At 40.3% G+C, this 13,520-nt stretch overlaps 1 protein-coding gene across 1 annotated transcript in view; it reads left to right on the top strand.

Moving 5' to 3' along the window:
* chd6 (chromodomain helicase DNA binding protein 6) overlaps positions 1-13,520 on the top strand; it is a 47,687-nt gene that overhangs the window by 8,340 nt on the left and 25,827 nt on the right. The window contains exon 2 of the mRNA XM_029430744.1: positions 7,243-7,292. Coding sequence (XP_029286604.1) covers positions 7,263-7,292 — 30 coding nt within the window. The 5' untranslated portion in view covers positions 7,243-7,262. The remainder of the gene's footprint in view (positions 1-7,242; positions 7,293-13,520) is intronic.

Genomic DNA, 13,520 nt, shown 5'->3' on the forward strand with positions numbered 1-13,520 from the left:
CAGATGAACACAATATCGACTTATTCACAGGAGTCTATTCAACTATATTGAACATTAAAGAGTCCTAAATAAACATTTTGTAAAGCATCCACACCATGAGATCTTAATGCTTTGGATATAACGGGACATCTAGGTTAATTCATGAGATTAAAGTTGTTATTTTAAATGCTTAGAAACATCCATATCGTGATAATGAATGCATGAATAGTTTGTTTAGAAATAAGTTTAATTATCATGCTCTGTCATGAGACGTCGGCTTTGACGTGACGTGCATGAAACGTACAAGGTCAACGTTTAGTTTTATTGTATTTGGATGGAGCGTTTAATAAAACTCGGAGCAGCATTACTTTCATGAATTCGTATTGGAAGTAGTAACTTAATTAGTTTTCTTGAAACGAGGTCATACAGGTGAGCTGTGTCAGAAGCAGAAGGGATAAATAACAATTAAAATCTTTAATTAAAAATGAATTCACTATACTATTCTTCTCACAGTTGCTTTACGAGCTCACACATAATAAATATAATAACATAGATTTATAATTTTTGTTTTTAAAGTATTTTAAACAGATTGCTTGATTGACAAATTGCACAAAGTCATCCAGTGTCTCTATGGCAACAGGAGATGAAGTGACGAGGGTGTGATGCAGTATTGTCCTGTTTTCATACTGGTTCAGTTCAGTTTCACTCCATGCCCTCCACATGACGCGTCCTCCCACATGACAGACATAATGCATCACACAGGCGCCGCCTCTCACAGCACAGCACAGCACAGTGTGTGTGTGTGTGTGTGTGTGTGTGTGTGTCCCAGTCCCACATACCCCAAAGCACTTCACTGATCAGACTTCTTTTAGTCGCCATGTGTGCGTTTATTGCTGCGTGCTTCTCCACCTGGCAGTCCGTCGGTCCGGGTGGTAGTCTGATGGCACCAATCACGTTCATACATTTGTTTTTTTGTTCCAAATAAAACATGGATGCTGCTGCTGGATGTATTAAATCACCTCCTGTGTGTCATCAATGAGCCGCAGTTGTGACGTGTTGGTTGGTTATTAGAGCTACATTCATTCATTCATTCATTGATTAGTTGTCAACTATTAAATTAATTGCCAATTATTTTGATAATCGATCTGTTTGAGTAACTTTTTAATCTGGTTTAAAATCAGAGAATTTAAACCAGATTAAAAAGTTACTCAGTTTCATAAATGTGAATACTTTCTGTTTTGTTTACTCTGACAGTACATTGAATATCTTTTGAGTTATGGACAAAACAAGACATTTGAGGACGTGATTTTGGGCTTTTGGGAAACGACAATCGGCATTTTCTGACATTTTACAGACAAAACAACCATTATTAATCGATTAATAGTCGACAGATCGATCAACAATGAGAATAATCGTTAGTTGCAGTCCGATTGGTAATAGAGCGGAGTAATAAAGTTTATTTATTAGAGAAATCCTGCAAATCCAAATCATCTCTCGTCCCCTAAAAGTGCTCAAAGTACAAAAGCACTTTGAAATGTCCGTGCGTCACTCCGCTGCGTGCGCTCCTCATGACAGGTGTGCAGGAGTAATAAATAAAAGCACAATCATCACAGACAGACTGTCTCCTTAACTTGCAATTAAACACCTTTTGTTGACATAAGGATTAAGTGTCACACAACGCTTAATAAAATAAATAATGACAGATACGAGTCTGAGCTAAACGTCCGGGCAGATGCTGCAGTTATCCTTAATGGTACAGTGAGACAGGTGGTGCCTGGCTGCTGCTGCAGAGGAGCGTACCACAGATGCCATTTTATCTTCCGTGTGTGAAGCAGCGAGAGGAACAAAATATGAGGGAGCACCCGCGCTTTCCATGAAGCACAGTGACAGCTGGTGACCTGCTGTTATCACCGGCTCTGCTTCAGACTTCTCGGGGAGATGTGTGGAAGGGGATGAGGAAGTTAAATGAATGAATGAATGATGGAGCGAGTGGCAGTGTTGCCAACGGAAAGGAAAGTCGCTATTGGCCGTCCTAGAAGTCACTAAATGACATCATCGCCTAATTTGCATAATTTACAATTTGCATGTAATTGTATTGGACCACTGCTCGTTGAGATAGTAACACCAGAAAGTCTCAAAGTCTCCAACACACCAGAAAGTCTCCAAAAGTCTCCAACACACCAGAAAGTCTCCAAAAGTCTCCAACACACCAGAAAGTCTCCAAAAGTCTCCAACACACCAGAAAGTCTCAAAGTCTCCAACACACCAGAAAGTCTCCAACACACCAGAAAGTCTCCAACACACCAGAAAGTCTCCAAAAGTCTCCAACACACCAGAAAGTCTCCAACACACCAGAAAGTCTCCAAAAGTCTCCAACACACCAGAAAGTCTCCAAAAGTCTCCAACACACCAGAAAGTCTCCAAAAGTCTCCAACACACCAGAAAGTCTCCAAAAGTCTCCAACACACCAGAAGTCTCCAAAAGTCTCCAACACACCAGAAAGTCTCAAAGTCTCCAACACACCAGAAAGTCTCCAAAAGTCTCCAACACACCAGAAAGTCTCCAAAAGTCTCCAACACACCAGAAAGTCTCCAACACACCAGAAAGTCTCAAAGTCTCCAACACACCAGAAAGTCTCCAAAGTCTCCAACACACCAGAAAGTCTCCAAAAGTCTCCAACACACCAGAAAGTCTCCAAAAGTCTCCAACACACCAGAAAGTCTCCAAAAGTCTCCAACACACCAGAAAGTCTCCAAAAGTCTCCAACACACCAGAAAGTCTCCAAAAGTCTCCAACACACCAGAAAGTCTCCAACACACCAGAAAGTCTCAAAGTCTCCAACACACCAGAAAGTCTCCAAAGTCTCACACACCAGAAAGTCTCAAGTCTCCAACACACCAGAAAGTCTCAAAGTCTCCAACACACCAGAAAGTCTCAAAGTCTCCAACACACCAGAAAGTCTCAAAGTCTCCAACACACCAGAAAGTCTCAAAGTCTCCAACACACCAGAAAGTCTCAAAGTCTCCAACACACCAGAAAGTCTCAAAGTCTCCAACACACCAGAAAGTCTCCAAAAGTCTCCAACACACCAGAAAGTCTCAAAGTCTCCAACACACCAGAAAGTCTCAAAGTCTCCAACACACCAGAAAGTCTCAAAGTCTCCAACACACCAGAAAGTCTCCAAAAGTCTCCAACACACCAGAAAGTCTCAAAGTCTCCAACACACCAGAAAGTCTCCAAAAGTCTCCAACACACCAGAAAGTCTCCAAAAGTCTCCAACACACCAGAAAGTCTCAGAGTCTCCAACACACCAGAAGAAGTCGCTAGATTAGTCGCTAGTAGCTTTTGACAAAAGAAGTTGCCAAGAGGGTTTGGAAAGTCCATAGATTTAGCGAGAAAGTTGGCAACACTGGCGAGTGGGCGTTAAGCTTTAAGTTCATCTAAATCTTTTATATATATATATATATATATATATATATATACATACATACATACATACATACATACATACATACATACATACATACATACATACATATATATACACACACACACACACACACCTGCAGGTCTTCCCCCGACTGGCTGCCAGACAGCCTGTAATGTGCTGTTGTGTTGTGCACAGGTTTTAGTTTCCTCAGTCCTGACTTACTGCCGGTGTGTTCTGCAAAGCTTGTTAAAACATCTGTCGGACTTAGTTGATGGTACACCGTAAAAGTGCACAATCCATCTCAAGAGATGCTCCTGTTGTCCTTGTTGTCCTTCCTGGAAGAGATTTTGCTCTTAACATGCGTTGAGTGAATGTTCTCCTCAAAAGCCCTGAGATTTGACTTTGCATTTTAAATCTGTCTTAGATATCTGCAAGATGCTGCAGCCAACGATTATTGATTGAATGATTATTTCCTAGATTATAAAATAGTTTCTAACAGTTACTCAGCCCAAGGCGATGTCTTTAAACGTCTTGTTTTGTCAGTCCACAAGCCTTTCAAGACATTTTAATGTGATATAAAACGGGAAAAGCAGGAAATCTACATATTTCAGAGGCTAAAAACAAAAACCTTTTTATGCCATTTTCTTTATGGAAAAATACTAATATTTCTCCGTCGGTTAGTTGCCTCATCACAGAGAAGTAACAGGAAACTCACTCAGAAATGTGTGGCGGTAATTTGTTCCGCTCTGAGTCTGAGCCGATGCAGACTGTAACATAAGGCATCGGGATGGTAAGATGCATTTAGTTGTCTCCATTGCACTGGTGCTGTGATGCACCTGCACTGTATCCGGTTTCAAGTGGAATACCTAAAAGTACACTGTGTTCCTGCTCATGTTGGAGGATTGGTTAGAAGTACCTTTGGAAGAACCTGATACTGCATTGGTTATAATAACAGTAAACACACATGCATGTGCGAAGTAAGAAACGTTGCCATGTGTTTGTATCTTTGCTCGTCTCTCTTGTGGTCAGAGGGAACCGATGCGGACAAATTCAAATGTTCAGTGTCCAAATGAAAGTTGCATGTAGGTCACATGCCTGCGGGATCTGATTTTGTACCTCACATCCTTGTGGTCCAGATAGGAACTGGGAAAACATGTGACTCAATGCAGAGTTCTGCTGCTCACTGATTAGGAAACATCAGATCTGTGTCACATGGAAGAGGGGAAAATAGACTTGAGATTATTTTTAGCTTGATGTATATTTTGTGCAAATAGGATTATATATATATATATATATATATATATATATATATATATATATATATATATATATATATATATATATATATTTGTATTATTATATTTGAATTAATATTTATTACTATTATTATAATTATATATATTTTTATTATTATATTTTTATTAATATTTATTATTATATATATTTTTATTATATTGTATTATTATTATTATATTTGTATTAATATTTATTATTATTATATTTGTATTATTGTTGTTATGCTGCACACTGGCACAGCAGTAATGTGCCAATGAAATATCAATTTTAATAGCATACATGACAACTAAATTAAGGTGTGTGTGTGTGTGTGTGTGTGTGTGTTAGTTACACAAAACCTTCCCTCGTTCCAGATATGGTGCTCTTCACACCTGTCAGCTTGAGGTACAAATAATAAACCCAGTAGACGTTAGAATCTGATTTCTTAATGGAGGTGTGTGTGTGTGTGTGTGTGTGTGTGTGTGTGTGTGTGTGTGTGTGTGTGTGTGTGTGTGACGTCTGTCCTTACACCCTCACTTCATATCTCCCTTCTTCTCCCTGTACAGACGGATGATGTGTGCAGGTGGTGCAGACCGGTGTGAGAGTTTTCTTAATGACTACAACCTGCCTACTCTGACACATGCGACCCCAAATGTTTATTGTTAAAAGATCTTTAGGTTTCCTGCTTCACTTTTTGCACACGGGTGACGACTGTGCTCAGTTTGGTGGGAAACGAAGAATAAAGTCACTTTTCTTTCCCTGAAAATGAAATTATTTTGAATATTAAAACATAATTCACAATAGTAATGAACCGTTATAAAATATAAAGGAAATTGTTAAATGCAACTTAAGCCATTAGCGTTACAGGCCACACAGAATGCTTTTTATATTGCACGATGACGTCATTTCCTGTCTCCCAACACACTCGGGGCAGACGAAGTTCATACACAGGAACATGCTGCACACACGCAGACTGTCAGACACACACACTGGACATGAACACCACCTTTAATTTATCCAGGGGGAGTTTCACTGAGAGCGATGATCACATTCACACAGTCACACCTGGAAGCTGTCCAGCACCACCACCATGTTAATATCAGTGCTGCATGGTGCTCATGATGGGGAACCCTCAAGTCCTGCAGTGCACTTCTTTGTGGGCCACCATGGTGTTCAAAGGATGTATAAAGTACGCGTCCCAGCCTGGATTCTGCTCTACTATTCACAGCGTACACTAAACCATGAGATAATGCTCAACTGAGAGCACTTCCGATCATGTGACTCTCAAGCAGGTCTTTAGTGGAGAAGCGATTTCAGCAGCTTCTGATGTTGTCTCTCTTTAAACATAAATAAAAGTGAGAGTGTGTCTGTCCAATGGTGAATCATCACATAACTAGTGTAGATAACGGGAGTGCATCAATGCAAATAAGTGAATAATAAGCCGAACTGTTAACATAAATGTTGTTTTGGTGCTGAGATCTGTGGTGTGGATGTGTTCTGTGAGAAGCCGCTGAAGATACCAGACTGATAATGAACAATTTAATATTCTAACTTAAGAGCAAGAATAGAAACTTCACAGTGATGGCCTTTATTAAAACGATCAACACCAACACGTGAAAATGCACTTTCCATGTCTTTCTATTTAAATCATTATATATTATATATATATTGTATATTGAATGAATGTGTATATTAGATACATCTGTATACATCTGTTGTTTTCATGTTTCTCTCGTCTCCACGTTCATTTAGCTCTGGGATACGCAAACACTTCTTCATACTTTGTCATTATTAACTTGCTGTCTGTCTGAACACTTCTGAAAAGTTTCCTGTTTCAGTTTAGAAACCGCAGAATTGTACATTTCAGAAATATATATATATATATATATATATATATATATATATATATATATATATATATATATATATATATATATATATATATATATATATATATATATATATATATATATATATATATATATATATATATATAATAGAGACATTAAAGGCGGAAAAAAGTTGCCAAGAGGGTTTGGAAAGTCCATAGATTTAGCGAGAAAGTTGGCAACACTGGCGAGTGGGCGTTAAGCTTTAAGTTCATCTAAATCTTTTTTATATATATTATTTATTATATATATTTTATATATTATATTATTTTATATATTATATTATATATTTATATTTTATATATTTATTATATATTATGTTATATATTATATTAGATTAAGTGTCTTTTAGTAAGAAACTTGACAGCCTCTCAGTGACTTAAGTATTATTTAATTGTTTGTAACTGGAGTTTGGAAAAGGTTACTGCTGTAAATGTGGGTTAGAAAGATTAGCTGTTGTGAATAAATGATATAAAATGTAAGAATAATTCCTCAGAGGGATTTCAGTATTTCCTCCTTGTTGGTGTTTATCATAATATGAAATTGCTTTGTGTCGTATTCAACTTCACAAAACTTTACACGCAGCTACATTTGTCACAATAAGTTCTCAGTGTTTGTTTTGTCTGCATTACTGAAAGTAACTGGAATTATGTTCTTCTGTGTGAACAGATGCAGTGAAGGGATAGAAGATGAAAATACACAAGAAGGACAAGCAGCAGGTTAGTATTTTACACACACACACACACACACACACACACACACACACACATTAGAAAAGTAGGTCATTTATAAAAATCTTTATATAAACAGCAGCTTTGCTACTAAATAAAACAAGACGTTTAAGCTTCAGTCTCGAGTGTTTCGCGTGAACATTTTGGATATTTGCAGCAGTAAATATCTCAAGTGTTGAGGACTCCAAATAAAACTTATAAATATATTATGATTGTATACATTCTGCAGGATCCTGCGGTGTTGGATTAGCTGCAGCTCTTCATTCGGGGCTCTACCTCACGCAAACTATTCACTCCTGCGTATTTGGTCTTAAAGCACCAAGACTTACTTTAAAGTACTGGAGTACATAAAAGAGTTCTGTTGACTACACCTGAAAACTCACACGAGTTAGGAGCAGAGCATTTGCTTCCTCTTCCTGTAAATGACGTGTCTGGGAAAGTTTGAAATCATTATTAAGGCGACTATAGTAATAAGATGACGATGTTTAAGATGCAGTTAAATACAAGTATCAGACGTACATGTGGAGATATTCCATCATCAGGAGCATTCAGTCACCTGAACAGCCTCCAGGTGTCCTCTTGCTGCTAGCATTGTTCTCTTGAAGGTATTTTAGTATTCCTTGTTGCAGTTGCGTGATGGTTTGCTGTTTGTAATATTTATGAGTCAGAGTGATGAGTCATGAGTTTCTGTAAGTTCGAGGTGACACAGCAGTCTGTCGGCTGAGCAGGAGGCCGCCACACTGCAGTGACGGGGCGCTCTGTGCATCAGTACAGAGGGAGCACATGATCTGTTCTCACTTCACTGCTCTGGTGCATGACTTTACTGACTCGATGAGTCGGGTTACCTGATGAGTTCTTCTGAAAGGTGGTGCCGCTGCGATCAGCAGGGTGACGTAGAGAGTAAAGACACCACCCTAAATCGTTCGGCGTCAGTGAAGTTTCTCGATGATTACATTGATTCTGCAGAAAAGTACCACATTTGTAACTTTCTACAGGGAAAATAAACGTAAAAGAAAAGCACCCACGCAGAATAAAACTTCAAGACAAACAAATACAACAACCCCCAAAAATATGAGTCCATAGCTGTTGGTAAACTTCTTCTCTTAAGGCGTATCTCAACAAGTGTTGGATGAACAGCCTTCACATTTTGAGAAAAGTCAAGTCTACTGAATTGATGTGAAATCTGGTTTTGATCCGGCCCTCGAGGTAATTCATAAACACGCAAAAAGATAAATAAAGTCTCGACAGTAATAGAATAAAACAAACGACTGACTGTTTTTTCCTGGTCAGGGTCCTTGAACACAACACGAGCGGAACGTGTCATCACGTGGTCATGTCAAACTTCAATATTAAACGAGACATTGACATCAGTGAACGCAGCGTGGCGAGTGTAAAGAAGAGAAAGGTAGATGCAGAATGTCGCACTTTCCAGGAGAAATGGACGAATGATGATTTCTGTGTGGAAGTAAAAGGCCAGTGTGTCGAGTTTGTGCCGACGTACTTGCGGTCATTACTGCAGGAAACGTCAAACTGCACGAGCTGAGAGGACGAGTGTTTGGATAAAGTTAACGCTCTTCGGTGGAGTTTGGCCCAACAAGCAGCTCTCTGCAGAGCAGAACATACACACATGGAGAGATAGAGAGGTAGACCCCCACACCAAGAACAGACTGTCCCACCACTGCTGTGCAGTTATCACTGCCATGTGCAATACTCACTTTATTTTATATCAGCCACTTTGTACTTATGTTTTATTCTATTTAATTATTGTTTACGGCCTTTTTACTTCATATGTTATTTTGCTGTGACAAGATAAATGTCCCCGTTGTGGGACTAATAAAGGTTTTCTGATAAAACAGAAGATGCAGGATAAAAAAGTTGCCTTTTTCCATTTAGCTTAAAAGAAAAGTGAAATGAACGGGCTGCGTCTGAAAAATGTTTGCAGAGGTTATGAGTTCAATAATTCGTACGGCCCTCGAAGGATGTTGCACATGTTAAACCTTACCTTCTAAAGATCTGCAGCCACAGATCAGCACGAGCTGTCAACATGAAGTTATTTCAAAGCGTGTCAGAGGATCAGAAGCGTCATGAAAGAAAATCCACACATTTGACTGTATTTTGGGAAAGTGCAGTCAGGGTTACAGTCGGCATCAGCTGTGGCGAGGGGACTGATGCCGTCATGGCGTGTCTGTATCTCGTCTACATTTCCAAATCATCTGATTATCTGCCACATCTGCAGACAGCAGATAACGTCATCACGGCAGAGAGATGTGTTGAGGAAGTCTGTCTGGAAATATATAAAACGCAACATTACTGCGATGGTATGTTGTTCAAAAGGAGATGGTAGGAATGTCTCGTTAAACAGCGAGTACCTGAGCCGACAGGCGTTCTCTGGGAGCAGCTGCAGAGACGGTCGCGTCTCTATTGCAACTTGTTTACTGCGTTTACAGTCCGGTTAAGTTTGCTGGACTTGTCCGTCTGTTGGTGGCGCTTCTCGGGCTGTGATTGACGCGTTTGACAGAAACGTTGCGTAAATATTCCTCCGGCTGTGTCGCGTTGCAGAATATTGTCTGTGCGGTTTGATATGCACGGTCCTACACATGTACACACGTACACATGCAAGTATTATTAGGACTGCAACAGTTGGCTGCTTTATTATTATTGTGACTCTGTGCACATTTTAGAAGCTGGAACTTTATTTCTTTTTGCATTAAATTGATTGTCACAACACTTTGATGTTGTTTGACTAATTAACAATTTATTTCAGCATTTATTCCGAAGGATTTCTATCTGTGGAGCATTGACACTGAAGCGCCTCCACATGTGATGCATGCATACAAACAGATCTATTCTGTGCACTGAGATTTGTTTTCCACCACAATCTGTGAATCAGCAAGTGCAGTGTGAAAGTGGGTTTTCTGCACTTCAAGGTAAAGCAGAGAAGAGACAGAATCGAGGCTTCAGACAGACAATAATTCACTTTGATCATCCTACTCAGCCAAAACAGCTGTAACGTCTGCAGCTCTCCTCCTCTCCTTACATTTCTTCTCATTCGCAAAAACAAGAACGTAGCTCTCCTCCGAACTGGAGTTCCTTTTCTCGAGCCTCTTGGCTTCTCAGAAACGACTCCTGTACGTGTCGATGGATACGTAAAATGCACTTTCTTTAAATAGAAAAACATTGTGCTTCGTTCATCTTTATTTTAAGCTCGGGGGAAAGATGATCGGTATTTTTAGTCCAAATTGCAAAACAACCTTGTTGCCTTGAAACACCTCCATGTTGCACTAATTTCTCTTCCACACAGCCTCCCGTTGTTTAAAGCAAAGGATATTCAAAGCACATTGCTGCATTGAAAAGCATGAGATTAATTTATGATTGAATATTGACAAAACTTCAGGTCCCTTTGCTTCCACCTCACCTTGTCAGTGTCCTTCATTGAAGCGGCTAAAGAGAAGAATTCATCAGGATGAGAACTTCCTTTATTCCTTTAGAGATGGTAACATGCAGATAAATAAATAAGAGAGGTTATTAAAAATAGAGAAATTGTCTCAAATGTGTAAAGTAATGAAGTGAGTCCTCAGTGCCTCAGACCCCCCCTGGGATTTAAGCTTTTATTTATCTAATTATACAATAAATATCTTTAGGTTTTGGATTGTTGGTGGACAAAACAAACAATTAGAAAACCTGTCAAATCCTGTTAAACCCGTGCCGTTTAATTAGACATTTTATCGACTGATGAATGAATGAATCTAAAATAGAAGATGAATCTGTAATGTAAATGGTTGTCAGTTGAAGCCCTACATCAGTGTGCAACACACATGCTCTAATTGGCTGAAATGTGCGGCATGCTATAGATTTTGCAGCACCAAGTATTAACACAAGTTATTCATGCAGCCTCCATTTATATTCTGTGCACGTCTCTGCTAAACAAGATTGTCACAATTACTGATGCTGATCTGATACACTGAATCATTATCAGAGCCAATAAGCTTATTATAGACGCGACTCATCCTCATTAACTATTGTGTCTTTTACTTATTTATTTCCAACATTTGCTTTTTGAAATAAACTTTCTTGAAAATGTGTCTACAAGCTAAAAGAGATGTGGGCGTGTAGCTGCCCTTTGTGTCGGATTGGTAGTGTTCATTGGCTAAAGTTTTATTTATTGGAGTCGGTGTCGGGGGGGAAGAAAAGGTTTGATCCTCGTAGCTCTGTAACGAACACCCGGGCTCGACTGAGAGTCATGCACCAGGGCTGCACACGCCTTAGCCTAGCATAAGTGTTAGCCACACACTCTAATTCTGGCATTGATGAGACTGCAGTGCTGTGTGTGTGTGTGTGTGTGTGTGTGTGTGTGTGTGTGTGTGTGTGTGTGTGTGTGTGTGTGTGTGTGTGTGGCTTGTTTGTGAGGCGCTGTTATTGATTCATAGGCAGTGTGTGATTGCAGGCAACCTTCCTCAGCTGGCAGAGCCTGCTACACTGCAGCACGTCACAGGAGGCTGTGTGTGTGTGTGTGTGTGTGTGTCTGATAGACTGTAGGGTGTGTGTGTGTGTGTGTCTGGTAGACTGTAGGGTGTGTGTGTGTGTTTGCACGGAGAGACAGGCCGTGTGTGTTTTTTGTGTATGTCCATGTAAGAGCATTGAGCCGTGAAGCTTGTGAAAATGTGTTTGTGTCAGAGTGTGTGTGTAGGTGTGTGTTTTGAAGAGGGGCTGTTGTCAGCCTTGTATGTAGTCAGTCATGTAAGCACATTGAGCCATGACGTGATACCACTATGTTGTGTGCGTGTCTGGGGGGACTGCAGTTGCTTTGTTGTTGTGGAGATGGATGGCGGCTGCTTGGGTCATTACTGAGCCTGAGTTAGCTTAGCGGCTAATTTTAGCTTCTAGGTTACCTGTAACTATGTCTGCTGTTTTTCTGTACGAGGAGGCAAAGCAAGGGAACGTGCAGCGGGGGGAGCAGGGAGATAGTTTATCTTTATGTATTAAAAAGGCATGTAAAGGAAAGATGGGGATGTGTTAAACATCTGAACCTCACATGATTCCCTTTCTCTCCTCTAAATGAGTGAGAGATGGAGTTTAATATAAATCGTGCAGAGTTTGAGTTGTTAGTCAGAAAGTGAGATTTCATCCTGCCTATTTTGACTCTGAGTCATTCTAACTTTGCATTTGCCTCCTTTTGTTGTAGAGATTCGGGGACTCAGGGACTTGAATACACGTAGAGCGAGCTGCGAGAGCCTCCTACAGCTTTCCACACATCTTCTCAAACGCTCGTCTCCTGGATCCAACTATAGCGAGGATGATGCATTGTTTCAGATTACGAAGCCAGTCGAGAAAGAGCGACGTGTAGTTGTTTAGGAACCGATGAGCAGAACTAAATTATAACTTATTATGGGATGTTGGATTCCAACCCTAATCACAGGGGTCAAATTTGTGGTCAAAAAGGCGAGTAGTTCACCAAAAACGTTTTTTTTACCCAATGAAAGGACACACAAATGGTACAATTCCAGTCTTTGGAGTTCACTTGACGGCGCCTCAAGACCGCGCCTTTGAGGGGAACCAGAAAACGTTTGTTTGTTTGTTCCGCACCAGAGTTCCAGTGCATGTTTCCATCCCAAACCAAACCGCAACAAGTGCCAAATGCTCCAGTGTTTGGTTCACGCCAGACTAAACAAGTCTGGTGTGAACGCACCCCGAGTCTGTGGAACACACATCTGAAAAGGAAACGAATGCTGCGAAGAAACAAATAATAAAGGAGTCGCGAGTCTCCTGCGATAAGACTTTAAACGGTACTGGAGCGTGAAAGGAGCCGTTTGAAATTGGGCGTGGGGAGATGACATTTACTAAATGGTCATACGATGAATGCCATCGATCTGTCGGGGAATTTGGGTCATTACGGCTGCGAGGCCGGAAACACAGATGCATATTGAAAGTAACCTTGGTTACAGAAAGAATGGTGGCGGTGTTGCTGATCAACAGATTTACTTGTGAGACAGATGAATCAATGAAGTAGCCAGTAAATGTCAAGCATCTCCGTAGATCAGAAGTGTTAATGGGATGTGTGGAGTTCTGTGAGACGCTCTTTGCTTTTTGTGTGTCAGGTGAAGTTTGTGGCATAATGCAAATGTGGCCTACTTGGCGAGCAGTGATTCTTACTCACTCTGGTGCCAGTGGCCTAGTTACACCCCATGCCCTTCGTCATTTCAGACACGGCACACACCC

This window comes from Cottoperca gobio, chromosome 5, assembly GCF_900634415.1.
Source record: "Cottoperca gobio chromosome 5, fCotGob3.1, whole genome shotgun sequence".
NCBI lineage: Eukaryota > Metazoa > Chordata > Actinopteri > Perciformes > Bovichtidae > Cottoperca > Cottoperca gobio.